Source organism: Punica granatum, chromosome 2 (genome assembly GCF_007655135.1).
Source record: "Punica granatum isolate Tunisia-2019 chromosome 2, ASM765513v2, whole genome shotgun sequence".
In the NCBI taxonomy this organism is placed as follows: domain Eukaryota; kingdom Viridiplantae; phylum Streptophyta; class Magnoliopsida; order Myrtales; family Lythraceae; genus Punica; species Punica granatum.
In genome coordinates, this window is record NC_045128.1 from 42,095,877 (window position 1) to 42,122,490 (window position 26,614).

Below are 26,614 nucleotides of genomic sequence, written 5' to 3' on the forward strand. Positions count from 1 at the left end.
GATGATTGCAGGGCGGCTCGAATATTTGGAAACTCTTGATTAGAATGCCCATAAAAACTTTCATGCAAGTTGAGAATTACAGGAAAATGCTTCAAGAAGGAGATATGTTCTCCAAGATCCTAAATCACTTTCGACTTCATATACTCTCTAACAAAAGTCCCCTAAAGAAGAAAGAATCGGATGCAAAAGAATCACAACAATGCCCACAAGGCCATATCAGAAGGGAAAATGAAAGAAAGAAAGAAAGAATATAATACAGTAAACTAAAATATAGCCAAAGTGAAAGATCGATTCGCCTTGAAGGACAAAACGTTCGACCACACTCAATCCTCAGAAACACTGGATCGTTGAGGGATTGAGAGATTACTGTCGAGCATGAATGAGAGGTCATGCATCTGAGACATTATCCTCTCCACATCAGTCTTTGAACTTCTTGTGTTGGTTGTATCTTCACCTTTGACAGCTTCAGCTATGTTCCCGTCTTTTTCATCCAAGCTGAAGGTCCTGAACAAGCAGAAGAAGTATGCACATAAATTTCTTCTGGTTAGGTTCCAGGAATGGAAACAGAATCTTTCTGAGTAGATTACTTATACTAAGATAAGTCTCAAACCTGTCCATTGTGGAAGCTTCTGACTGCACTTTATTTACATTCTCTGGATCAGTTCGACTGTTGATTGCTCCTGAGAAGAGATCGGGTTGCTGAAAAGCACCAAAATCAATCTCTCTTGCATCGTCTGCTGGACTGAATAAATTCATCCCAATAGGCTCTTCATGAGAAGTATTATCAGGACAATCTCCCTGGCCTGTTGAACTCGTGAAATCGTCCCAGGCCTCAAGAGAATCATCATTTTCATCAACCACCTTACTCTGGTTCAAATTTGTGCTGCCACTTTGCCCCTGATTGTCTTGGAACCAATCAGGAGCATCCACGGAACTGTTAGTCAGATCCATGAAGCCGCCAGCAAGAGTGGAATTAATTCCTAGGTTGTCTTGAAACCAATCGTCTGCATTTGAGTGAGAAGAAGGTATAGCATCCCCCGAATTAGTATTTGCTGATCCAAACACCATGTCCATGTGCGTGGAAATATCGGCTTGAGAGCCTGCAAAAGGGTCAAATGATCTTGAATCTTTATTCTCAGCTGCTGAACCGGCAGACTGAAACTCTGTCACCCAAGAAGATTGATTGTTGTCCCTCTCATGTTCCTTGGGCTCCACAGGATTTGTTGAAGGCTGGGCATTCTCGAACAAACTGAGATCCTTTTGACCTTGAAAAGCTATGCTTTCATTTGCATGGTTCGTATTTATTGACGAAAATTGCTCTTCGGATTGATTAAGCGTGACTTCTCCCTTCCCTTCGCTGAAAAAATTGTCAAGGTCGACTCCAGCCAGATTTAAAGAACTTCTGGCCTGAGGAGGTGCCTCACTAGTGGTATTTTCAGGTTTTTCTATCTCAGCATGCCATGAAATTTCTAAGTTCAGGAGTTCAGACAGTGGCATTTCATCTTTCGGTGTGCTTTGTCCTCTGTTCCTATCAGTTGCTTCAGGAATCAGTTCAACTACCTCCTGAGAAACAAACACGGTACCTTGTTAACAATAAATTCATCGTTAGCTCTCTGAATATCAACCAATCCACATGATCCAAATGTGATATGCACACTTCTAAAGGTTTTCACTTTGCTTGAATACTGATCCAACAAAATCCAGCCGATGATGCGTAATAGTAAGGATGAGACGAATAATTTTGAGCCCCTCAAATTAATGAGCTTAAAGCGACAGTACTATGCAAAGTGCAGATATTACCCCAATACGTCGGATCATACACAAAGTTGACCTAATAATCGTTCTGGCAAAAGAATGACCAACGTAGTAAGCCTACTCTGACCATTGCTTCTGACGTAGCCGGGCTCCAAAACCACATAAATATATCTTCAAATAGAAAGCTTTTTCGTAACCGAAAGTTGCGAATTTAATGGAAATCCCAATTTTCACCAACATTTGCTAATACTCTCAGCTCAAATGGTTTCCAGAATTCGACCGAGAAGGCAACCTTCGATGCGAGGATTAATGCAATAAAAAAAAAATGGAAACTACATTCCTTTCGATGTCACGACTCAAGAAAGCGTCAGCAGAAGCCAGCTTCATGTTCATACAGTCAGCAAGACTATCAATTTCCAGCATAAGCTTGACGTGAGGGATAAGATAAGGAGATAACAGAAGCTGATAATACTCACTGATCCGTCCAATTGCAGGGAATCGAGCAACCAACGGTACCCAGTGGTGGACCTGAAATTGATGGGATCGGGCGGGATGTCACCGAACTGCTCCTTGCCGCAGAACACGCAGAAGAGGGATTTGATCCCTCTGAGGAGGCGGCCCTTGCAGTGCTTGCACTGGAGGTACGGAGGAGAGGGATCCAGCCGGGAGATCGAGTCCTCGAGCGGGGGCAGCTCGGGGAACGGCGGCCCGCTCGAATCGTAGGAGGGGATGTTGGCCTCCTGGCGGACCGAGATCTGAAGCTGGTGTATGGTGTCGAGCGGGATTTGGTACGACATTTCTGGCGTTCCCGGAGCTCGAAGTTGGTTAAAAATGGCGGAATGTCTCTCTCTCTCTCTCTCTCTCTCTCTGTCGGAGCTTCGAGCGATGTTACTCGCTGCTGCTAATAAGCAGTGGAAGAAAAACCAACCGAGCTTCAGTTCAGGCTGTTAGCTCCGGTGTCCTGATGATACGTCGTCGCATCTTCCTGAAGTTTGATCTGATTCCTTTTTGCACCCTGAAGTTTGATATATTACCATATGACCCCAATTTTTTTGGTTTTTTAATATTTTGCCACAGACCGCAATTCTATCAAGATTAATGAGCTCCCAACAAAGAAAAACAAAATGTCGACGTGTAGAACATGATGGATGAAAGCCTAGACCCATAGGTGCGTATTGGGCCGGTTAAGACTTTTAAGGGGCAAAATAGCCCAAAGATCAAACTTCGGGATGCTTATTTTTTTAAAAAAATTTCCCTCTGTCATAAGGAAGTCCCATGTGCGTGCCTCATTTAGCTCTCATTCGGCTCTCATTTGGACCATATCTGACTCTATGTCCTTGTTTGAATTCTGAATTAAAATATTTTAATTTTAACTTTAACTTTAACTCAACACACTACACAACAAAAACACACATTTTTTAAGTCAAAAATTTTAATTTTAACTCAATACATTACACAATAAAACACACATTTCCCAAGTCAAATTTATAATCTCATCTCATTTATCCTTTTTCACGATCAAAATCAAAACTATTTTAATTCTGTAACCAAACACACAGTAACCATAGGTCCTGACCTGGACATGGACCTCGTACGGCCCAAATAGCAGAAATAACATGACACGCATTACATAAAGCATGTAAGTCAAACTTTGTGTGAGAAGAGCAATGTGCCTGGTGCAGTGGCGCGCAGGTCATCAATTCGGGATCGAAGAGACTCCTGTTCAATTTTAGAGATAAGATTTATCGCGTCCCTTTTATTTCCTTTCTCTTCGACTCACACTCGACACTAGGATTATTAGAAAAGAACATAACTGAAACGGAGAATTGAATCGAGCCGAACCAAAATAACTAGTTCGAAATAGTTCGATTCTTTGACAGTCAAATGGTTCGGTTCAGATCGATACTCAAGTAACCGACCGAACCGTCTTTGTGTTTCGAAATGGTTCGGCTCAATTTTCGAACCGAATCGCACCGTGAACACCCCTCGCAAAAAAGAACTGTCCCTTGGCAAAATTCCCAGCTTCCGATACTCATTCAAATTCAACCTTTCTTCCTTACAGTACGTTTGGTACGTAAAAATCTATTCATATTCTCATAAATATGAATTGTTTTTCTAGGGCCCACCAAATTCTCACATTTACTAGTAATCCATATTCTCACCTTCACATTCCCACAATAGTAATAATGTAGATTCCCACTAGAGGAGGAAAGTAGATTGTCACTTTGATGGGAATATACATTACCAGTAATCACTGTATCAACAAACTACCAGACGCACTATTAGATTATGATTTGAAGTATACCTATAATTTATACCCATAACTTCTATTGCCTATTCGTCCTCTCACGTTTCGGTCATCCCCAAAACCCTAACTTCACCTTTAAAGCCCCAAATACCATGTAATGCTAGAATTTCCAATAAAGTAAGCATTGCATGTTGTTCGCAAAGATGTCTCATGCTTCTTTTTTTTTTGGGATAAGATTTTGAGAGGTGTCTTAATATATTGGCGAGAGTTATCAAAAAAATATTAGCCGCAGTTTAATCCTGGCCCTGCCGTTGGCTTCAGCTTGGCTCTATTCCTGAGATATTTATAGTGAACTTCAAACTGTTGCACTGTAGGTAAAATTTTATTATATAGAGCGCAATTAGAGAACTGCATCTTACTTATTGATGTCGCATGCTTTTGCTTTCGAACAGATATACTGCAATCCCTTCTTTTATCTAGTCGATCGAGAATATATAACAAATTAAGGTATGAAAAGGTTCGAACTTGCTAAAGAAAATAATAAGATATACATATATTTATTTTAAGTAATTATATAATGTAAATAAAATAAATTATATAAAACACATGTTTAGTTTTAAATAATTATACATATATTTCTAATTTTAAATTACCTAATAAAACAAAATAGATATATGAACGAAATGTCATTATTTTTATTTTTTATTCATCGATATTTAAGTAAGATAGAATATTTAAAGCAAATTGTATAAAATAATAGAAAATGAATGAACTTGGAGAGAACACGAAATTCTCATGCCCCATACTATAGTGCAGCAAACTGCACAAGTTTATTGTATTTATATATTTGTAGATTAGCAATTATTTGCGGGCTCAGTGTAGAGAGAAGGGGTCCCCATGTTTCCATCTCTTTTATAGCTAAGGCAGAAACAGCCTCCCCGGGGGATCAAGTCCCTCCAACCCATATTCTGTAAAAGATAAAAGACCTTTTGAATTATCTACCAAAAAATAAAAAAAAATAAAAAAGAACCTTTTGGATTATATATGCTTGCTCGTCCGGGACACATGCATGCATTGAATTTGAAGCACATGGTTGTAATTTTTACCGTTCCTCATTAACATTATCACATGGGATCCGTCCCCATCGAGTTCCCAACTCACCTCACCGTTTATTGCATTTCATCTCCCCCAGGACCGCTCACTAGTACGTACACGGCCGGTTGTCCACATACACATCCAAAAATATCGTGCGTAGTTCATAATTGGGTAACCGATCGATCATACTGGCTAGGTGGCCTTCTGGAGAGATGTGATCGAGGATGAGGTCCCGGTGATGGAATCGTACCGTTGGAACATGTGAGCAACGAAGAGGAATGCCGTGAGGGTCACGTAGTCCTTGGCAGCACACTGCTTGTTCGACTCGCTTGGTGAGCCCGTCTGCGGACCATTGGACCAGTAGAGGTAGTTCAACAGGTCGCTGTTCTGCATGAACCGGTCGGGGTTGAACTTCTCCGGGTCATCGAACACCTTCGGGTCTCTCATCACTAGTTTTTGGTACCCGCACAGCAACTCGCCTGGGATATGCGGGTAATAACATGATGATAATAAACCGAAATCAATGTTCAGACCGACGGATGAAAGTACTGACTATATTACCTCCACGGTAAGATTAATGCCCAGCATGTATATGCTACGGAATCACAAAGATCGATCAGGAGCTGACCTTGCTTGATATCGAAAACGGAGTCGTGTGACTTGATCTGGAAATCCTTCCTGGCCCGGGCGAACTGGGTTGGCACGGGCGGGTTGAGCCGGAGAGTCTCGTACACGACCGACTTCACAAGCTCCATCTCCTTCACAGACTCGAAGCTCAGCTCTGCGCCCGGCCCTCCCAGCTTCTCCCTGACCTCCTTTCTCAGCCTCTCCTGCAGGCCCGTTTTGTCGCTTGCTATGGCATTCACGAGAGCAGGGAGGAAGATCGAGAAGCCACCGAAGGCATTGAAGCCGAGGATGAAGAGGAGGTTGTGGATAGCCTCCTCGTGGCTCAGCCCGAACTCAGTCTTCCCTCTCTCGATGGCTTCCTTGCCTTCCTTTTCCACGAACTCGTAGAGCTTCCTGTAGTCTCCTCGGACGAGGGCGAAAGGGTACGCCCACGAGTGGAGAAAGATCTCCGTTAAAGGTTGTAATGCACCTGCAATAATGCCTATTAGAGACGGATATAATACTGAATTTTCAATTTCATTGTATATATGATGATTTTGAGCAATAACTATTAGCTAGCTAGTACCGATGTAGATTGTAGGGAGGAGCTGGAGGCCGAGCCATTTGTCGATCATGGTGTAGCCGGAGTCAGAGATCTCGGGGTTGGAAGCGGGGTCTGCGCCGACCAAGGCCTTGGAGAGGAAGTGGAAGAGGAACTTTTGGAGGGGAAAGAGGTAACTGGCGGAGCCGTCCTTGGCCATGGCGGCGTCTACGGTGTCCCACATCGTCCCGAGATTCAACACCATCTCATTCATCCACACCCTCGAGCTCCTCTTCAGTATGTCCAATGCAAAGTTCTTTACCTGTCAAATGTTTTACGTACCTAATTAACCCCAACAGAATTAATCCCATTGGATCGTGACATGAGGCATATACACACGCGCGCGCGCGCGCACACACCTTGGCGTGCTGCGGCTCCGCCGTATCAAGATACGCGCAAACCCTGATGTCACCGGTGTACTTGACACTTGGCATGAAATCTCCGACGAGGACGTTCCTCTTCTCCATGATCTCCATGTCGAAGAGGTGCGAGAAGGACTCGCAGTCGAGGACGGCCACGACGTTGGGGTTGACGTTGAGGAAGAAGGGGAAGGCGGGGGGCACGTTGGTGCGGAACACGGTGCTCTTGTACTTGTCGATCCGCTTCCGGAAGAAGGTCTCGGGGCCCTGGAACCAGAAGTAGTCAAGCCGATCCGAGATGGGGCCGAGCAGCGGCCATCCGTAGCTGCCGGGGATGGTCCGAAGTGGGAGGGAGGTGGTCGAGGGCGGAGGCGGTTGTGGGGACGGAGAGATAGACTGGGAGGAGGAAGAGAAAGGGGATGGCTGGGATATGCTCATGACTTTGGTCATCATGGTCGTGGACATGGACGTAGACATAGACATGGTGTGCTAGCTAAAGCTAAAAGCCCAACTGGGTTTTCAGACAGCTTCTCATATTATCTTGTTATATATATATATATATATATATATATATATAGGATTTGTTTTGTGTCTCTGGTCCTGAGGAAGAGAGAGGAGGAAGAGATGAATTGCATAACACATGCACATGGACAAATTAGATCACGCTCAAAAGTGACACGATTTTAAATAATATTTGTTTCGCTATAATACGGAGTCAGATCATGCTCAAAACTCAAAAGTGATATTTTTAATTTATTTATTTAGTAAGTTAAGATAATTTTTTATTACGGAGTCAGATCGGTCATCATTGCCCGAAGATACTTCCAAAAGGTTTTACATTATACAGAGAGTACATTTTTGTGGAAAGCTGTACTGTATAAGTACCGCTCTAAAGTCTCGACACAGTCATCCATACTGCCAGCAGATTTCTTTGTCGACGTCCCATATTTTTTAATGAGTAATTTTAACCCATACACTCTTCTGGGAAATCGATATCGTGTAGGCAACGCTCCAAAATCATTTCTTTTTTCGATTATAAAAAAAATTCATATATTTTATAAATGAAAATGAAAATAAAAGCTAAATAAGAGATGCTCCGCTGATGAAAATTAAATCTAAAATATTTAGATTATTAAGGTGAGAATTTGTACGATTTTACTACTGTCCCTTTTTCTCCCAAAATCAATGTCAACTTAAATCAGGTAATTTTTCTAACTCTGGGGGATAACTGAGCTAACGTCCTCTCCCATTTTACTGGATTGCATGCCTTACTTATAATTGAAAAGAAAAACTCCTCTGATTAAAAAAAAGAAAAAAAGAAAATTCCTCTCCCATTCCTTAGTTTGGAGATAATTTATGATGATTTTATCTTACACCGTGGGGTGGAACCACACCAATAATGAGGCACTAATTAGATTGCGACAAATAGGAGAATGAGTGTTTATCACTCGAATGATTACTATGATCATTCTTAACCGAGATAATTTTATTGACTTTTACTCACCGTATATTGCAAAGTAAAATCATTTAGCTTGCATTTGATTTTTGAGTTAGATAAGTGATCCAACCCAATTTGATTTCGTGTAATGATTTTAAGTATTGACAAATATATTTATGTATGAGAATATATATATATATATATATGTATTTATGTATATATATATATGTGTGAAAGTAAATGAAAAATTTATTAATAAAAAGTTAATTATAAAAAGTAAATCAGAAATTTATTATTAAAAAGTCAATGATAAAAAATAGTTATGAAAAAATATGAGTAAGAAATTATTATTAAATGACATAAAAAGGCAAAACAATAATGATTATAGTGTTGAATTTGAGAAATAATAGAGTTAAATTGAGTAAAATTATTACTTGAAAAACAAACTAAGCATATTTTCTAACAGTTTATAAATAGAGATGGTAGATAAAGAACAATAAGAAACATGACTTAAACTTTGCAACACAAACTCCCTCTCAAACCGACGCGCCGATTATAATTTTCGGTAAAAAAAAAGGTACCAATTAGATTGCAACAAATAGGAGAATGAGCGTTAATCATTCGAATAATTACTATAATTATTCTTAATCGATTTAATTTTATTGATTCTTACCCACTATGTATTACAAAGTATAAACATTTAAAATTTTCTAGCAGTTTATAGATAGAGATTGTACATAAAGAAGAATAAGAAACATGACTTAAACTTTGCAACACAAATTCCTCTCAAACCGATCTGAATGTCGAGTTAATCGTTTATTGTTCCACTGGAAATTAATTCATCTTCGACCATCTAGCAACAAATCGAATTGATTTCAGTCACTCAAATTGTTTTCATAATCTGTCATGCTAACTAAACGCATTATGGCCTCTAACGGTTCTTAGGATGAACTACATTTTGGGTACGCATTTCTGCCATATTGAGTATAATCACAAACCGTGGATGTTTTTCGCAACTTATAGGTTGGCAAATCAAATCAAAACTTCTCAGCAAGTTGTTTTGTTGTTTCATCATTTAATGATTGATTAGTCGTTTGCAGTCAAATTTTTACTGCAAGTTAGAAACAATACTTCATCAATTCGTTAAGCCGAAAATTTTCCTTAATCGTGGCCTTAGGAAATGGCAATCGGCCAGCCAAGCTTGATGATTAAACGAGGAAAATTGCCTTCGAATATTAACAATTAAATGATGGGAATTTTGATTTTTTTATTTTATTAAGGAAATTAACTAATCATTAAACGAGGAAATGTCAGAAGTTTCTGTATCAATCATATGTAGGGACTCAACATCGACAATTGAATTTTATACGTAACAGTGATCCAACTTCGAAGTACACGTCCCTGGAAAAGAATTTAATTATTAATTAATTATAAGTTATTAAAGTCTTGTTCAATTGAATCAGTTCAAAGTAGGCACCTCTCCCAAAAAAAAAGTATAAAGTTGGCCAAAAAAAGAAAAAATAAAATCCCGTATGCTGACGAAAAAAAAAACTGCACCCCACACATTATGAAAACCCTCATTAAAGTTTCTTTTTTGGATTTGGGTTCATAATTGACTTAGATAAAGTGCCCGAACGTTGCCGTAGATAAAAGTTATTCAATCAATAATTATATGATTATAATTTATATAATATCCAATATAACACATAATCTCAACATAGTAGTTTTAATTGTTAAAAGAATTTTAAATTTCTTATATGGTATGTTCATTAATATATGTTTTACGATGTACAAGCTAAAATCTTTTTATGATTTGTCTAAATTTTAATTTTAATATTTTTTATATTTTGTTAGGCCATTTTTTAGACCAATATTTGTTAGGATATTGAAATACATGAAAAGAATTTATTTGATATTTTTAACAAGTAGAATACTATTATGATATATCATGACTTATTATATAATAAGGCACACAAAAAAAATATTCGGTGCTCAAAATTACTTTCAAATATCTATCATTATAAAAAAAGTATTAAATGAATTACCAAAAAGGTTTTATTATATTTTAAAAACTTTAATAATTCTCAAGAAATCGCATATATAATCAATTAATTAATTAATTTCCAAAGAAATAAGAAAGTTTCTCTCTCTTAATACCCAAATTAGCCTAGAACACATATTTGGGCAAGAAAAGAAAAAATACTTGAAGTTATCCTTTATTAAGTCACTTTTCTTTCTATAAACATATAATCTGATTTTTACTTATTCTAAAAGGTATTACATATCATTATAATTTTATTTACGACGTTAAATCAATTGTTAATAATTGCTATATTCTTCTTTAATAATTTTTTACTACGCCTATGAAAAGAAGAGAAAACACTTCAAATCAATTATGTATATGAGAAAAGTAGCAAAAACAATGGTGAAAAATGTCTAAATACGTCCTAAGTTATGTAAGATTAGAACTCCATATCGAGCACCTTGTACTTATATGTGATCGAATTATAATATGTCACGTAAACTTGTAGAGTGTTCGTGAGAGTCATGAAGAATAGTCGGTCGAAATTTGGACACTCTTCGTTATTAAAAAAAAAAGCGTCTAGCCAAATTATAATTGCCCTGCAAACTTGTAGGGTATTCATAGGAGTCGTGAAAAATAGTCGATTGAAGTTCGAATACCTTTCGTTATTAAAAAGAAAACACACACATATAAATAGTTGGCTGAAACTACATCACTTTTCGTTATCAATAAAAAAAAGCGCGTGTCTGAATTATAATTGTCCGATGAACTCTTCATATAAAAAATTCATATTAAATATTATAATTTAAAGAAATTAAAAGGGAAGTGACTGCGGGTGGGAAAAGTCCACCTACTCGCCACCTCCTTCCAACGAACCTGTAATCATATCCTTATATAATAATTACGTTTCGATCACATGGGCTTTATATTTGGAGTCTTTGCCCATAATAATCTTATTTTTAATCTATTAACCATTATAATTTTCCCTAAAATTTATTTTCCCAAAATAGTATTATGTAATCTTTTATTTTTTTTAAAAGTCCTTGAAACCTTTCATTTTTTTATTTAAAGTCCCTTCCGAAAATTAATATGGTTCAATTCGGGTTCAACGTTATAAATCCAAACTGTAATCACTTTACAAGGAAAATTTGAATCAAATATATAAGGTTCTTTTTTTGTTTAGCTGAATTTTTTTAAAAGTATATATTAAATGTTAGATAAAATTAATAAGTTTGGCTTAATAGGACGAATTATTATGAGTCAAACCATAAATTAGATCGATTTTAGTGAATATTAGTGTTGGTGGTGTTTTATTTTTCAATTGTTTGAGTTATTGTACTTATTTCAATAAACATATTATTTTAGTTATTTTATCTTTTTTTTGTAGAAAATTAATTTTAATTAAAGTGCTTCAATTCGATGAACCGTGATTAATAATTAATCGAATTGCTTTGCTTTTTGGTTAAAATCCTTACTAAAAACCTTAACTTATTCTAACCAGATAAGGTTTTTAACCAAAAAGCAATTCCATTAATGATTTATTTTTATTGTATTCAATCCAATTAATCATAGTTTACCGAAATAAACTACTTTAAGTAAAATTAATTTTCTAAAAAAACTAAATAACTGTACAAATTGAAAAATAAAAAAGCACTAATACTAATAACCACTAAAATTGATTTTAATTTATTGTTTGATCATAACAATTGCGTAATTAAGGTAAATCCCTTTATTTTATCTAAGATTTAATATATATATATATATATATATTCAAAAAAAATTGGCTAATCAGATGAACAAAGAACAGGTGATATTTGATTCGATTTTTCCTTGTAAAGTGATTACAGTTTGATTTTTTAACCTCAAAACCGAATTGAACTATATTAATTTTTGAACGGGACTTGAAATAAAACAATGAAAAAGTTTCAGGAACTTTTGAAACAAATGAAAGATAGCATAAGACTATTTTAAAAAATAGATTTCGGAGAAGATTATATCATTATAATGGGAAATAACTTCAAAAATAAGATTATTATGGGAAAATACTTTTATAATTGTGTCCATCTTCCATTCTTTCGTAACATGTAATGAAAAAAATTGAAACAAGTGTCATGAGGTTTTTTTCCCCTCTCCGCAACACTTGACATAAATTTAGAAATTTATGAACGTCTCTTAATAATTCAAATTGGAATCGAGATAAAAAAATTTCAATGATGATTTTTTTTATTTACAAGAATATCATGGTAACTTTAAAAAATCAGCTAACTTTTGACTATAGTGTGCGTGTATATGTCTATGTACGTGGGAGAGAGGCTTCACTCGAAAATGTATGATAAATTGCATTCTTGCAGTGTCTTTGATTACCTTGCTCTAGAGGGAGAAATCATGATGAACTCTTGTTGGGGATTAGGCATTGTCCTGATCAGTGCATATTTGTCACAAGTTAGGCCTCAGTCAATCATAAAGATTGGCCTAGTTTGTTATGTAACAACCGCACCAATTAAATGTGACCACGATGAAATCCTTTTATGTATGCAATATGGTTCTAAGAAATCGAGTCTCCAAAATATTGAACTTTTTTTCTTTTTCTAAATAAAAAATTAAGTTGGATTATTAGCCCGTTGTAACTACTCCGATTAAGGGAACCTAACAGTCACGGAATGTTCATTTCGTCATTACTTGCTGAGACTTTAGCTCAACTTGGTTACCGCAGCCCTACCAACACACTAGTGAATTAAGTTCGAGGCTCACTGGATCAAACATTATATGCCGGTCACCGACATCCCATAATACACTCACATGGTGACGAACTCTACGTTTTCAGTGTGATTTAAACTCATAATATTCAAATAAAGCGCTTGAAATTTATTTACTAAACCACCGTAGGGGTGGTAATATTGAACTTAACCGGTAACCAAGTTCCAGGAGATGAATTATACCTATCTCCGTACCTTTTTTTTCTTTTTCTTTTTTTCCCTTCATCCTGTGGAACTGTATATATATCATCATCTGGAATCTATGAGTGTACGTAGACGTTTGTAGAGTGAGACCCACCTAAAATTTGTCGGTTTCTTTACGCTCGGCTGTTAAAACGTGGCACATGATATAATTGCGAGTCCAATCAATTTGGGCATCAAATATGTAGGTTGACTTGTATTAGTATGTCATGACGTCACCGGAAAAGGGTTTAATTTTATTTCTCTTTTTTTTTTTCCTGAATCGCCAGAGACGGGATTAATTTGTATTATCCATTCAGCGAAAAAAGAGACGAGTTTAATTTATAGTCCGCATAATGATACAAATTAATGTCAATATGCAGCACGATAAAGCAAAACTATGGCTTTTCTTTCAAGCATATGAACAACGTGGGGAACCTGTGCATGTGACGGGCTCAGACTCATAGCCTATAAGACACCAGCGCCTTTGATAACAAAATAAAATTATGATTTTATTTGATTTGATTTTAAATTTTTAAAAATTAAAAATTGATTCATAATTTTTTTATTTTTTCAAAAACTGCCCAATTCCCCTCCTTCCACTCAACTCCCTCTCTTTCCTCATTTTCTTTTCCTTCCATCACCACGAAAACGAACCGGCTGATGGCCATCAAGAGGCTGAGCCTCCAGAGGAGTTCGAGGGTGAAGCTCAACTTAACGGCTCCCTCAGAGCCTAGATTGAGGCCTCGCATGTTCTACTTCGTGTGCGACTCCTACTTTGGTTGCGATCAGGAGTACAAGTTCTCTCTCGATGTTGGGGAGACCATGGATGTCAATGATGCCAACAACGATGATGGTGGATGGGAGGATGGCCTGGGCTGCCGATCCCGATGAGGTTGTCCCAATCATTAAGGGTCCAATAGAGGAGGCGAAAGGAGATCTCGGCTCTCCCAATTTTTGGGATTTCGTCAAATTGAAATCTTAGGTAAAATTTGGTTCGATTTCTTGTTGGAGGTTCGTCAAATCGAAATCTTAGACTCACCATGACTGGAGAACTATTACCATGAGTTGTAGTTGGCTTGTCGTGGATGGGACGGTCATGGAAGTGAAGTGACTAGTTAGAGAAGAGAGAAGAAGGGCACCAAGAACATCATCTTCTTCACCCTCTTAATAAGGCAGCATTAATGAAATGGTAAAATCTAACAGGGGATTAACGAGGAGACTTGGCTCACAGTTTATTATAACTCATAGAGTCCCATTAAAGTAAGAACTCTCTTTATTGCCTATCCACAACGCTCATTAATTACACTTACTAAATTAATATATCCACTAGTATGTGTTCATGATATTGCAACGCATATTAGCTCGCACACAACGGACACGAACACAGATAGCAAGCTCCCTATTATCGCACTTGGGAAGGAACCGAAATGTCAACTCGTGACAAGAGCTAACTGCTTAATTGTGATTTTTATAAGAGAAGCTTAATTGTAAGAATTCGTAATTGAATTATTATATACGTGCCCCTTGAGAAGATTTATAGTACGATAACTTTAAAGTGGTTGCATCGTATAATCAAAGTAAATTACTGCAATTTTAGTAAATTAGTTTAAATTTCTAATAATCGAAATAAATTACTGCAATTTTAGAATGGGAAAGGATGCACTCGTTCTTCTCGTCCAAGATACCTAGCTAGGAGTCACCAAGGGCCCTTCTCCATGGAGTGGTCCACTCGATCTGTCGCTTGGGTTCAGTACAGGGTGCGTGGGGCTGGCAACGAACTAGTCGGCAAACAGAAGCATCCCCATAGAAGTCGTGTGCCATGATGTGGCAAGGTGAGATATTTGTGAATAAGCACGAAACTCGTAGTCGGCCAACATTAAAGCGTTAGTCGATGTCACGACCCATCACAACCACATAACACTTCGGTTGTACTATCTGCCTCCCTGATCCAAAGTAGGACGATCAATGTCCTTAAATGGTCTTGCTGTATTATTGAAACACGGCTTGGATTTAGATAGGGGCCAGTCCCGTGAAAGAGAGAACGCAGAATATTTTGGCCACAACTTAGGCTTCAGATATTATAGATATTTTATCGTTTGTTAACCCAACATTCAACTCCACAGCCTCTGAATTATTGAAAAAAAAAATCACTTTCGCAACCCAAAGAACATGGCGTGTTATTGCTCGTGTTCAACGTGAGTTCATGAGCACTGCTTGGTTGCATCATTAAAGAACTGGAAGGCCAGTTCCGTGATTAGAAGCGAGACGATAGCTTTAAAGTCGAATTAATTTGAATTTGAAAAAAAAAATAGCGCGAGGAACATCCAGTTTTTTTCTTCTCTCTCTTTCCTAGTCCAATAAGAAACTATAAAGCTCGTTTGGGGTAGAAAATCGGAAGTTCTTCGATGACTTATCGAGGTAATTGTCGGGCATTGCATGGAAGGTTAGGGAGAACTTCGCAACAAAAGGAGAAACAGGAGGATGACTCATGAAAATCCATTCATCCATGATACCATGGAAAATGGAAAGGGCCTGATGAGGGATCGATCTTTCATATTTGCCCTTTTTGTTGGTTTCTGCTTTCACATTGTTACATAGGATGGGAACGCTGGACCACGGTTGAGGGAGACGTACCGGATAGGACCGGTGGACCACAGTTGAGGGAGACGTACCATAAGAACGTGTTATTGTCCCTATAATGTGATTATTTATTGCTTTCAAACTTTCACCGGATCTTTCTCACGTGTATCATGACACAATAATTATTGAAGCATAAAGGACGACTTATAAATGTGTCTATCTCACGACTATGAAGGGAGGCAAAAAAAAAAAAAGTCCGTTTATCTCAAGACCCAAGTAAATTTTGTAAAGCATTCCAAAAATGAGTTATTGAGAGCGGGATGTGGTCCATGAGAGTCTCGCATTCTCGCTCTCTCGGTCATGACATCGTGTTTGATATGTAACATTAAGGAAATGAATGTAATAATACTAGCGAGTAGCATGCCAAGAGCCAAGTGGTGTTTTTCATTAATGGTTAATTGCCGCTCGAGTTTTTCATTTCCCTCATACTAAGTATGAACTTACGACATTTCAAGAAAATTGGGGCGACAGTGCTGTATCCACATTGAATGCACATATAACCCAAAATAAACAAGATAAGCTGCGGACTAACATATGGTGGCATAGTCCTAATGGCAGTTGGGCAACCCAATAAAAGCTTCATCGATACGGCAGTTCATGAGCATCCGAACTTGGTGAAGCAAAATATGAGAGATCAACTTTGATGATGATCAATTGTTAATGGAAGCTACCAATCCAAGTTCCTTCTGATCCTTTCATGATCAAAACACAATGATCCATTTCGCCTGAATTCCATGGCCGTGCATAATTGATCTACTTTGACTTGTATATGAAGGTGGATCAATCAAGGACAAGCTGGCCCAGACATCGCGTGACTATCAAACCAAAAAAGAAAAGGGGGAAAAAAAGTGCTAGTAACTTCATGGTTGGACAAACTGCTTGAAGGGTCGAACCATAGAGCTCTAGCGCCATCGATGGTAAACATTATCATATATTATACCGACTCGAGATTGTAGACCTTGCTAGAACCAGAGGACACCCTATAATCAAAACCGATCATAAAGTTCTAACAGAACGTCTCATTTAGAGAGAACAATGCAACGACAAAAGATGAATATCCAAAGAGGAAGAATCATATGAATGCGAAAATGAGAATTTCCATGTACACCTTGAAGCAACTGGACTCAAGAATGCAATACACAGTACAGTAGTAAAAGCTTTTGATCCTAATCTTACTGATATATATCACTCATGTTTTGGAATATTTGGGAAGAAAATTTCTTTTAAGTTATATATTTCTTTATCCACCTACAAGATCAATCGCGAGACGAAGAAATCAATCCGATGTCGTGCAATTACTTAGCTGGTGTTCCTCATCAGATATGCTACTAAGCTTCCCAGCAAAGCACCCACAACAACCTGATCAAAACAGGGAAAGCAATCACAACTTTGACTAATGGCGAACTCAAGTGCTAGTTTCTTGTTGGCCACAGCGCCTTCATATTTGATCAAGAGATGATTTTTCTCCTACCTTTCACTGATAAAGCTTGATTAATAGTTGACAACTCAGCAGGAATATTCAGCTTATGCGGGAATGCTTGCTGGACGCAATACATATGAAATAAGATGCAGCACAAGTAGAAACTTACCTGAAGAGGCGTGTGCCCAAGTAACTCCCTCAGAGGTCTGACACTGGACAAAGGGTGCTCGGGAGGAAACTCACAAACAATTTGATTCAGCAACTGCAAAAGCAACCGAAATAGAGTCATGAACAACCAAAACTGATGTGCAACGTGGGTATAAAAAGATTCAAGTAAGGTATTCAGAGCCATTGGTTATTGGAGATCGCATGTTGGTCGGTAATGGGACCCATAACAGTCAACTACTGTGATTGATCTGAACCACTCGAATCTTTGTAGACCCAGCTTTATCAGAAGTCAGCCAACAACACATAACAAGAAGAACCATTAAATGCAATTATGTCAAAGGAACATACTTCAGCCTGCCGACCAGCATGATGTCTGATCCCTGAGGCATCATACATAACCTGCACACATATTTTAAATAAAATGTTAATTCTTTGTTTTATAAGTGAGGAAAAAGTTATTCTTTAACGAAGTGACATCTTCCTGGTACCAAAGAGAGATTTAGCACCAGATATAGTAAGTTGAGAATATGTCTAGTAAGTTGAGGAAGTAAAGGGGCACGTACAATGCAGGCCAAGACCACAGCAATGGCAAACTCGGGTGCTCCTGCTCCCTCCTGCAGACCTATGGCAACTGCAAGTGCCATGACAGTTGCTGAGTGTGATGATGGCATTCCACCAGAATCGATCATTCTTTTGGAGTCCCACCTCCTTTCCTTGAACCTGAGCTTCTACGAAAGAAACATTAAGAAGATGAGCCATTGGCTACGGAATAATAATTACGGGAAAAGACGTGTTATTAGGGAGCTTTTGGCTGATTAAATGTCTTTCTTTAGACATGCATATGGAAACAGCTTGAAAGCTCTTTGATAATTTCTAGCCACCACTAACATTTGTCCATACATAAAAAATAAAACTTCGGAACCTCACATGTGAATCAAGAGGGCAATGATATCTCTTTCACAATTCGTGAAGTAACTCCAAAAACTAAATGAGGAAGATCAAGGGACCAAGATCGTTACTTGGTCTTTCATTTTCGGTTCCTCCCAATCTCCCCAAGAACCCCGACTCTAAGCTAATATGTTTCATTTAGTGGCACTAGCGCCACTAGTTCTCATCAACAAAATCACAGAAAGGATTCAAAGATATCGATTGGCTGAAGAAACGTCCTTACGAGATGATTATATGGCTCGCTATCCTTACATTGTTAGCCTGCAAGCGAAACGCAGCAGCCTAGAATGCGACCAACCGTGTGTCAGAATCTTACTGATTCCGGTTCATCTGAGAAGGAAGGAGAGCCGGTGGACCCCAAACTATTCCTATTGAGAATCAATCAAATTACTGACTCTGTTCGATCAACTGTCATCAGAGTCTGTTCTTTCCTGTGATTTATCTCAAAACCTTACGATGCAACTCAGGATGCAATCCAACAACTTAAGCTAAACATGGAGGCTGCATCCAGAATCCTGTGTTTGAACCCTCCAGTATCTTCTAAACAACTATCCAAATACAATAATTCAGCTGACAATCACGCAAAGCAAAACTCAAATTGATGAATCCAAGAGGGCACTGGATAAATCGAACGAGAGAGAGAAAGGGAGGAGGGACCAGACCAGGTGGTGAAGAGCTTGAGGAACTGGGCAAGGGCGAAGGCGAGGAAAGCGGAGAAGAGAGGCAGATTGTACGGGAGGAGCGAGGCGGCTTGGCCTGAGGAGGTTGGGTTGCTCGAGATCCCATCTCCACCGGTGACAACCTCGTCCATCTTGTCGGAACGCCAATGTAATGGGCGATCGGACGAAGAAATTCGACTCCGCTGCAGGGATTGATAAGAGGACTTGGGAAATAAAGGAGACGACTGCTCGTTGGATTGAATTGCCGCCACCGGTTTTGATCTCTTCAGCTGGTTCTCCCTCCCGCCATGCCCGGTACTTCGACCGAACACGACTAATGTTCCGATGAGCAGAGAGAGAGAGAGAGAGAGAGAGAGAGAGGGACGACGGGCCGGAGAAAAGTCAGCCTCTTCTCATTGGTCCGTTCAAAGTGGGGCCCACGGAAGACACGAAACCGTTATATTATTATATACATCCGGACTATATAACCCCACCCAAAAAATGAGTGCGGGACTCGGCGCATGGAAATTTCTCAGACAGGCCCGGATTGGATTTTACTTGGGTGAGTGCTACGTTGCCCAGTTAAAATGACCGTACTGAACCCTGCTAATGTGGCGCAGACGTGGCCCAATCAGATAGTAAGTTTTATATTATTTTCTTTCTTACTGGTCAGACAATTCCACATCATCTACGCATTAAGCAAGCCAATTGCCAGTTGCCACGTGTTCATACGTGTTTCATCCAGTATGATCCATCTGACTAGAATTCTAGTATGCAACAGATAAATTAGCTTCGAAAGAAGCTCGTAAAAGTGTCCATGGTTCTACATCAGTTCAGGTTAGCTAGAAATTGAACTTGGTCACTTGATTCTGAATGCCGCGTTTTGTTTGCTCTTCCTTTCCATATAAAACCGGAAACTACGAGGTCAATCGATCAATAAGGAACTTTTTAGTCCTCTATAGTCTATACCGTCAGTCATTTCGCCTATGCTAACATTTACAAAGCGAGCTTCACCCATCTCAGCTCTGTGAGAATCTGTATATTATGCTCCCACAGTTACAGCAAAGTGACTTGACCAAGCCTATTATTCCCCGTGTGAGATTAGATGGGCAGAGGAAGAGAATGAGTCGCTGCGTTTGCTACGTTTCGTGGGGACGAGGTCAGGCGTTCTCTCTGACTCCTCCAGAGGTGAGTCGCTCACGCTCTCGTCCTCGGCCTTGAACACAGGATGGATATATGCCGATTGAAGGAATCCTTTCAGGTTCAAGTTCGGTTCTCTAGCCCTCTCTAATGTATCCTTCATCATTGCCTCCTAATAAGCCCATCACAAGAAGGAAATCATAAAAAGAGTCAAAAGAACCAGTTCAAAGGAAATTTCTTAGAAAATGAATGGTGGAAAACTGCTCAATGAGCACAGAACGTAACGGACCTGTAACGGGTATCTCCGGAACGCGGGCTCGTAACGGCCTTTGCAGAAGAGATGGAACCAAATGGTCAGAACAGGGAGAGTTATGAGCAGAGGAGTAGACTGAGCAGCTTCTTTTGTGCTCAACAAACCCATTAACAGAAGCTGTGAAACGATCAATGCTGTTACTATTCGAGCATGAACATCGGGCCAAAAGGCTGCAGCACTCTCATACTCTTGATTGTACACATTTATTATCTGCAGATCGAGGGAATAGAATTAGATTTTCAGGACTAAGATTATCAGCAAGAAAATGGACACAACAGGTAGATCATTACGACGCTTAAATATTCCAAGACAAAGAAGTCAGTGAGATTTTGCTTTTACCTGATGACGGTACACAACATATGCAAGGGCAAAGAAGACTAGTATAAAGGGAAGAAGAATTGGAGACACCAAGGCGTATACGAGCCCGAGTAGGAAGTAGAGCTGTATTTGAGGTTCGCCCGTGTTGAAGCCAAGAGTTCCTGGATCCATTGCCTCTTCCCGGTCCTTTTGGGTCTTGACAAGAAAGAAATTCTTTAGGTGGTACATAATTAGTGGCTTCAGTCGGAGTATTTCCGCAGCAACTCCAGCCCAACCATCAACCATAATGTACGTGATGAAGAAAGTGGCTTTCATAGGAATGGAGACACCAATCGTCTTAGGAATCCTGCACATGTGAATATATAGATAAGCATTATGTCCAGAACATGAATCGAAGATTTGATTTTATTTGAATATAATGCTGAATTAAGCTCATACTCATTCGCCGACTGGTGGATAAAATTGTCTAGTTGCTGAAATGCAGTCCCCGTAATAATACTGCCCAGAAATACATTGATAAATTGGAAGAAGTAATAGCGAGTCGCAGATCTCCTCTCAAGTGCTGATGTGCTTATAAACCCTTCAAATTTTGACATTAGCATCAGAATGGAAGGCAGAAACACGAGGAAGATCTTTAAGGCTATTCCAGGAAGGAAGCCTTGGATCAGCGACTTTATCCCTTTCCTGCACGGAAAAGGAAATTTCTGTTACTTATGCATTATGAGCAGGCAAGCATGGATAAGCTTCTACAATGCCATCAACTAAATCGATCAACCAACTGTCCTTAGAAGCAGTCCTCTATCACAAGATAAGAATCATAACACTTAAACCATGATCTCTATACAGTGCTCATAACCTTCCAACTGCTTAGGCTTTCGGGAAAACTGGTCGCTGTAACACATCATAGCACAGATTTCACTTCAAGTAACTCCTGTTCTGGTTTATCCGGTTTATTCTTTTATATCCCTTGTAAGTCCAACTTATGTCTATAGGTGTCAAACCGGACAATGCAGACAACGGCCTGCTTTGTATCCGATGAATGTAAATCGCGCAACATAGTCAACTTGGACAATTTGCAACCAAATACACATTGAATTGGAAATGATTAAGTAACACAACTGCATGCTCTCAGAAGGAACTTACATTTCAATTATGGGCTTTAGGAAAGGCAGAGCCTTTTCAATTCCCTCTATGTTCGCCAATGATTGCACGAGCGCGATTGGAATCATGAAGAAAAATGTGAGGAAGAAGAATGCTACAGCAATGATCAGCCTCCTAATGGAGAGCGAGACATAGGGGATAGCCAAGTTGGTCCAGTAGATATCGCGTGGCTCTGGTGCCCACTCGGTTAGCCAGACAGTTGGGTTTCTCGTCTGTTGGGTCTGAGCACAGACGGCGGCACCCCATCGCATCTTGAAAGAGACAAAAGCAGCAGGCATGATATAGTTGTTGCTACTCATAATTTTCTCTCTTTCCAACAATATCTGCACCGATTCAATCAAGAGCGTCAGCCAAGAAACCAAGAGATGTAAATCAAGAGAGCGACTAAGAAAAGCATGAGAAGCTAATATGAGAAGAGATTACTTGTCTGGATATTTCCTCAATCTTCAATGTATACAACTCGATCGCATCAACCTTCTTCCCCCAGAGGCCAAAAGTTCCCTTCTGCTCAGCGAAGCAATGATAAGGAAACATTACTTGTAATGATAGGAAACGGCTTCAAACCGGACGACGGTATGCAAAGTGATATATTACCTTTTTCAAGGGCCGAGTAGATTTGTTTCTAGAATATTTAAGCTGATAGTAGTCGAGCCAATTCTGCAGTTTTTTCTTCTCATCCATCAGCTTGGAGAGTGTGTTTGCATTGAAGACAACCTGCAGAGAACCACTCCACCAGAATAAACACAATTGTGCATACAACTCTGCAACCAATCCATCAGAGGGACAGGGACAACAAAAGTGTCGAACCTGATAAGTGAGATAGTGGTCGGGATGGTTCACCATAAAAAAGTGTTCCACGAGCTGACCAACTGATTCATCGGGGTCTGGAGGCACATTCCTTACCAGTACCTATGTTTGGAATCATATAAAGTCCACCGCTTACCAACAGCAAAATTTTGGCTTTAAGAATTTCATTAGACGTTCATAAGTAAAATGCTATATTACAAGCAGTTTTACCGTAAACTGATCCGGCCGCCTTTGCTCTGATGCAAGAAAATGCAGCCTCATAGATGCAATAATTTCATACTCCCTTTTCAAGACATAGCATGTCCAGAAGGTGAAGACATAGGCCATTACTAAATGTGTCCAGAATCTGCCACGAACCGCAGGATTTATTTACACATGCTAACAGTGCACAAATAGAGGTAGAAAGATCCAAAAAACCAATGGACCACACATCTCAATGTTTCCAAGTACCTGCGGGATCCAAGCGGAATATTTGATATCGAGAGCTTATCAATATTGCTGTAAGTCAAGTTGGAATGCTTCAGCATGTGATTGGTCCAATTAACCGGGACCGTGATTGCAAAAGCGAGAAATGTGATTGGTACAAAAATCTTCAACCTGCACTTGAATGGGGAAGAAAATGCCAAAATTATATCGAGAACATAGTCACAGATTATCACTCGACAAGCATTCAGAGTCACCCAATAAAACAAACATCATGTTCAAAAGCAAAATCTTCTAATTAACCTCGTACTATATTAGACGAGGACACTGTGAAACTGCACCGAGTTCCCGAACAACCCATAAGAAGCAAACGATCGACTACATAAAGGGATTCAAGAGCATACCCTGTCAAGTAAATTCTCAAGTAAACAACAGAATCGAGCCCTGCGTGATCGATCAGCTCAGGTTCGGGCATTTGCAGAGCCGCATGCATCCAATTGAGGAATTTCAGGTATGATCTGAAGTCCAAGTTCACGAACTTGCTCAGCGCACCCGTCCGCAAAGGGCTGCACCTCAGGCCCTTGAGATACCATTTCGGGAAGTAGACGCGGTCGTTAACAGGCTGTATTCGAAGAATAGCGAATGCAACGAAGAAGGCAAAAGCGCTAAGGATATTGATGGCCGCTGCGACCGCAATGTCATTGAGCGTGGCCATGGATGCAAATCTTCAACAGGCTTACACCTGGAGCTCCTGAAAGATGCAAACGATATTCAGCCGAACACGGAATACCGATTTTTCAAGGAAAAGACATCGAACCCAAAAGCTTTCATTCGACTGTTGCGAATCACCAAAGACCAATGGCTCACCCTTTATTAGTAAAAACAAAAGTGAGATTCCACCGCTGATGTACTGAAATATAAACACTGCGAGAAAATGGAAATGAATCCAAAAGAACAATCTCGGTTGATTCTTAGGCGTGTCGTCGTATGAAGATTTTGGCAAAAAACCACAAATCACTCACTTCTCGATTCTCCCACACCCATCAGTCAAAAGTATTCCACTCGCAGCACCATTGACTTCGAAACTTTATCAAAACAGAAACTTTAAGATTCCCTTTCCTCCATTTTCCAGCTGCGGCAGTCTTACGGAGAGTAATCGCCAAAAAAAAAAAAGGAAAAAAGAAAGAAACGAAGACGACAACTCTCACAACGCATCGAACGAAACATTCGGAGACGACGGGAGAGAAAACGTACCTTTTTGCAGGCAAACGAGCAGCCGGGGTATGAAGGAAGCAAAGCCGAGAGGCAAAGAGGATGATTGATGGAAAATGGAACTCCGAGGTGGTCGTTTTCAATGTGATACTCCGAGGTGGTCGTTTTCAACAGTCCTTTCTTGGCGTCTTTTCAGTTTTCCGTTCGCCAAGCTTTAAATATTTTCTTTTCTCCTTCGTTTTTTTTTTTTCTTTTTACTGTTTTTTGGTCTTAAAGACGGCATTGATGATTGGCGGGGGGTTTTTTTTAAATCCCCAGACCAAATGGGATTTGATTGTCGGCAATAAAAGGTCAACTAGATAAAGGCCGCGCATACGTCGATTTTGTCTATAATTGCATAAGCAGAGTCATTTATGAGAAACTCTTTTATAAGTATTTATAAATAAGTTATAATTTTTTTATTTAATTATTAAAACTCCAATAGATGACTTTTCATCTTTCATAACTGAAAAAACTTTAAAGTTCAATGAATGATGTGGTTAGATGATACTATGCCATTTTTCACATCGTGATTTATAAGAACTTCAAGAGTCATTCAATCATGAGATATCAACGACTTACGTGACATTTTCGGGCACTTTGTTCTGATTTTTATAATTATATATATGGATAGCCATGTGAGCAGGCGGGCAAAGGAGACGAAGGTGGGAGTAGAGGGGGGAGAGTCCCCCCTAACGGCTACTTCTTCCATTATGAACGTAGACAACTATGTGGGTGAGCATCTTTGACAAAATAGACATCACGTGGACCTTCTTCTTACTAACGTGGACTTTCTTCTTCGTAACCAAGTATGCATGGTTCTCATCATTAGACTAACTCACGGGAGAGACAGAACAGGTTGATGGTGTGGATTAGGTTTTTGAGGACCGTAAAGTTGTCGAACGGCCGTGATGGCGTATCTGTCCCATCATGACCAAATGTAGGCATTCGAATGGGACCCATTGAAATTACAAGCGTCAAACATGACAATTATTAATCAGTCTACGAGATAATGGTAAAATTCGATTGTCATTATTGGTCGGAGTACTATTGAGTCGATTTTGCTTACTGTTGCAGGCGGCTTGAGGCCAAGTCATAAAGGGGGACAGTCGATAGAGTCAAAAGTAAATTATAGGGTAAGTCCTTATGGAACTAGCGAGGTTAGCTCGGTGAGGGTGACCATCGATAACATGGAAAGCATTAACCCGAAAAAAGGCATATTATGCGGAGTTAGAAGTGCAGACATTCCATGAAAGACAAGCTTATGGTAAGCAAATTTCATGTGAAAAAGGATGTAAAGTAATGGAATTGAATTGAGATCAAAGATTCTATTGATTGCAGTTATGCAGGGAAGGAACATGGGCGCGTAGCCTTCCAAGCTGGAAAGTGAATCGATTGTGCTCTGGCTTTTGAGATATTGACAAGGAAAATATGGTTTGTCTATTAACGGATACTGTCCCCTGTCTTGTCTTTTAATTCCATATTTATGAATGCACAAAAATATGGTATCAGTCGGTATTATATGGTGTTTTTTCAGTAAGAGATTATATGATATTTTAATTTGGAACCAACCGTGATCTGTAAATGTGGTAATAATAACTTATCAATTAAGCAAAGATGACAGGTGGTGCTGAGATCGTCATGCATTATCGTTTTCTTATTGTTGTGGACCAATCTTTTTAAATTGATTTGCCTTTTTGGTCAAAGACAAGATATGCCAATTGTTGGCCACGTAAAGCAAACACTGCATATATCCAAATATTACATAATAATTATGGATTGAGAAACGCGAATTTCTTTATTCATCCCACCTGCTATTTGAAAGTTCAGTAAAGTCAAGTTCAATTTTAAATTAAATTAATTTACTAAATAATAAAATTCTCTCAATCATAAACGTTTTTATTCACGAGATTCGAACATCATATTTTGCTTGAGAGAAAATGGTGTTGAATCACCTCAATCAATCTCATATTGATTGAAAAGGGAATCCAGTGCAACAATGTTTGCAGACTAGTTTTATGATTAATTATCGTTTTTAAAATTTTCCGTCTTATTTATTTTCCCTCCCTGTCCCTTACTAATCCATCGCCTCCTTTGCCCAAAAAAGGAAAATTAATTATTTCGAAATAGTAGTCAATAGATAATGTATCTTTTTTTTTTCCAAAAATATAAGGAAAGGGACATTTGAGAGTCGCAAAGGGCCCATTTATATGAGTCCATGCAAGTTTCTTATATGAGTCCAACCCAACAATGCACTATCGGCCAGACCGGCCCGTGCTTAATTCATACGTGTGGTATATGT

General features: G+C 39.0%; 4 protein-coding genes across 4 annotated transcripts; all 4 read right to left on the bottom strand.

The window, feature by feature from the left end:
* Nucleotides 1-22: 22 nt before the first annotated feature.
* Nucleotides 23-2,678, bottom strand: LOC116195740. The gene is made up of 3 exons (XM_031525066.1): nucleotides 2,232-2,678; nucleotides 611-1,563; nucleotides 23-504 (listed from the first exon to the last, which is right to left on the bottom strand). Exons 1-3 carry the CDS (start codon nucleotides 2,550-2,552, stop codon nucleotides 324-326), a joined length of 1,455 nt encoding a protein of 484 aa, XP_031380926.1. The 5' UTR covers nucleotides 2,553-2,678; the 3' UTR covers nucleotides 23-323.
* Nucleotides 2,679-4,799: 2,121 nt separating this feature from the next.
* On the bottom strand, nucleotides 4,800-7,272 carry LOC116195739 (fatty acid hydroperoxide lyase, chloroplastic). The gene is made up of 4 exons (XM_031525065.1): nucleotides 6,665-7,272; nucleotides 6,291-6,567; nucleotides 5,727-6,194; nucleotides 4,800-5,577 (listed from the first exon to the last, which is right to left on the bottom strand). Exons 1-4 carry the CDS (start codon nucleotides 7,145-7,147, stop codon nucleotides 5,291-5,293), a joined length of 1,515 nt encoding a protein of 504 aa, XP_031380925.1. The 5' UTR covers nucleotides 7,148-7,272; the 3' UTR covers nucleotides 4,800-5,290.
* Nucleotides 7,273-16,705: 9,433 nt separating this feature from the next.
* Nucleotides 16,706-19,318, bottom strand: LOC116197415 (uncharacterized membrane protein YuiD). Its single transcript, XM_031527562.1, has 5 exons — nucleotides 18,903-19,318; nucleotides 17,856-18,012; nucleotides 17,641-17,691; nucleotides 17,294-17,386; nucleotides 16,706-17,063 (listed from the first exon to the last, which is right to left on the bottom strand). The coding sequence occupies exons 1-5, from the start codon at nucleotides 19,049-19,051 to the stop codon at nucleotides 17,004-17,006; spliced, it is 510 nt and encodes a 169-aa protein (XP_031383422.1). The 5' UTR covers nucleotides 19,052-19,318; the 3' UTR covers nucleotides 16,706-17,003.
* A 467-nt stretch (nucleotides 19,319-19,785) lies between these two features.
* LOC116197414 (CSC1-like protein At3g21620) lies at nucleotides 19,786-24,544 on the bottom strand. Its single transcript, XM_031527560.1, has 12 exons — nucleotides 24,316-24,544; nucleotides 23,466-23,812; nucleotides 23,089-23,235; nucleotides 22,849-22,984; nucleotides 22,639-22,740; nucleotides 22,426-22,545; nucleotides 22,255-22,335; nucleotides 21,814-22,154; nucleotides 21,109-21,354; nucleotides 20,692-21,016; nucleotides 20,329-20,562; nucleotides 19,786-20,211 (listed from the first exon to the last, which is right to left on the bottom strand). The coding sequence occupies exons 2-12, from the start codon at nucleotides 23,774-23,776 to the stop codon at nucleotides 19,984-19,986; spliced, it is 2,271 nt and encodes a 756-aa protein (XP_031383420.1). The 5' UTR covers nucleotides 23,777-23,812; nucleotides 24,316-24,544; the 3' UTR covers nucleotides 19,786-19,983.
* Between the last annotated feature and the right edge of the window lie 2,070 nt (nucleotides 24,545-26,614).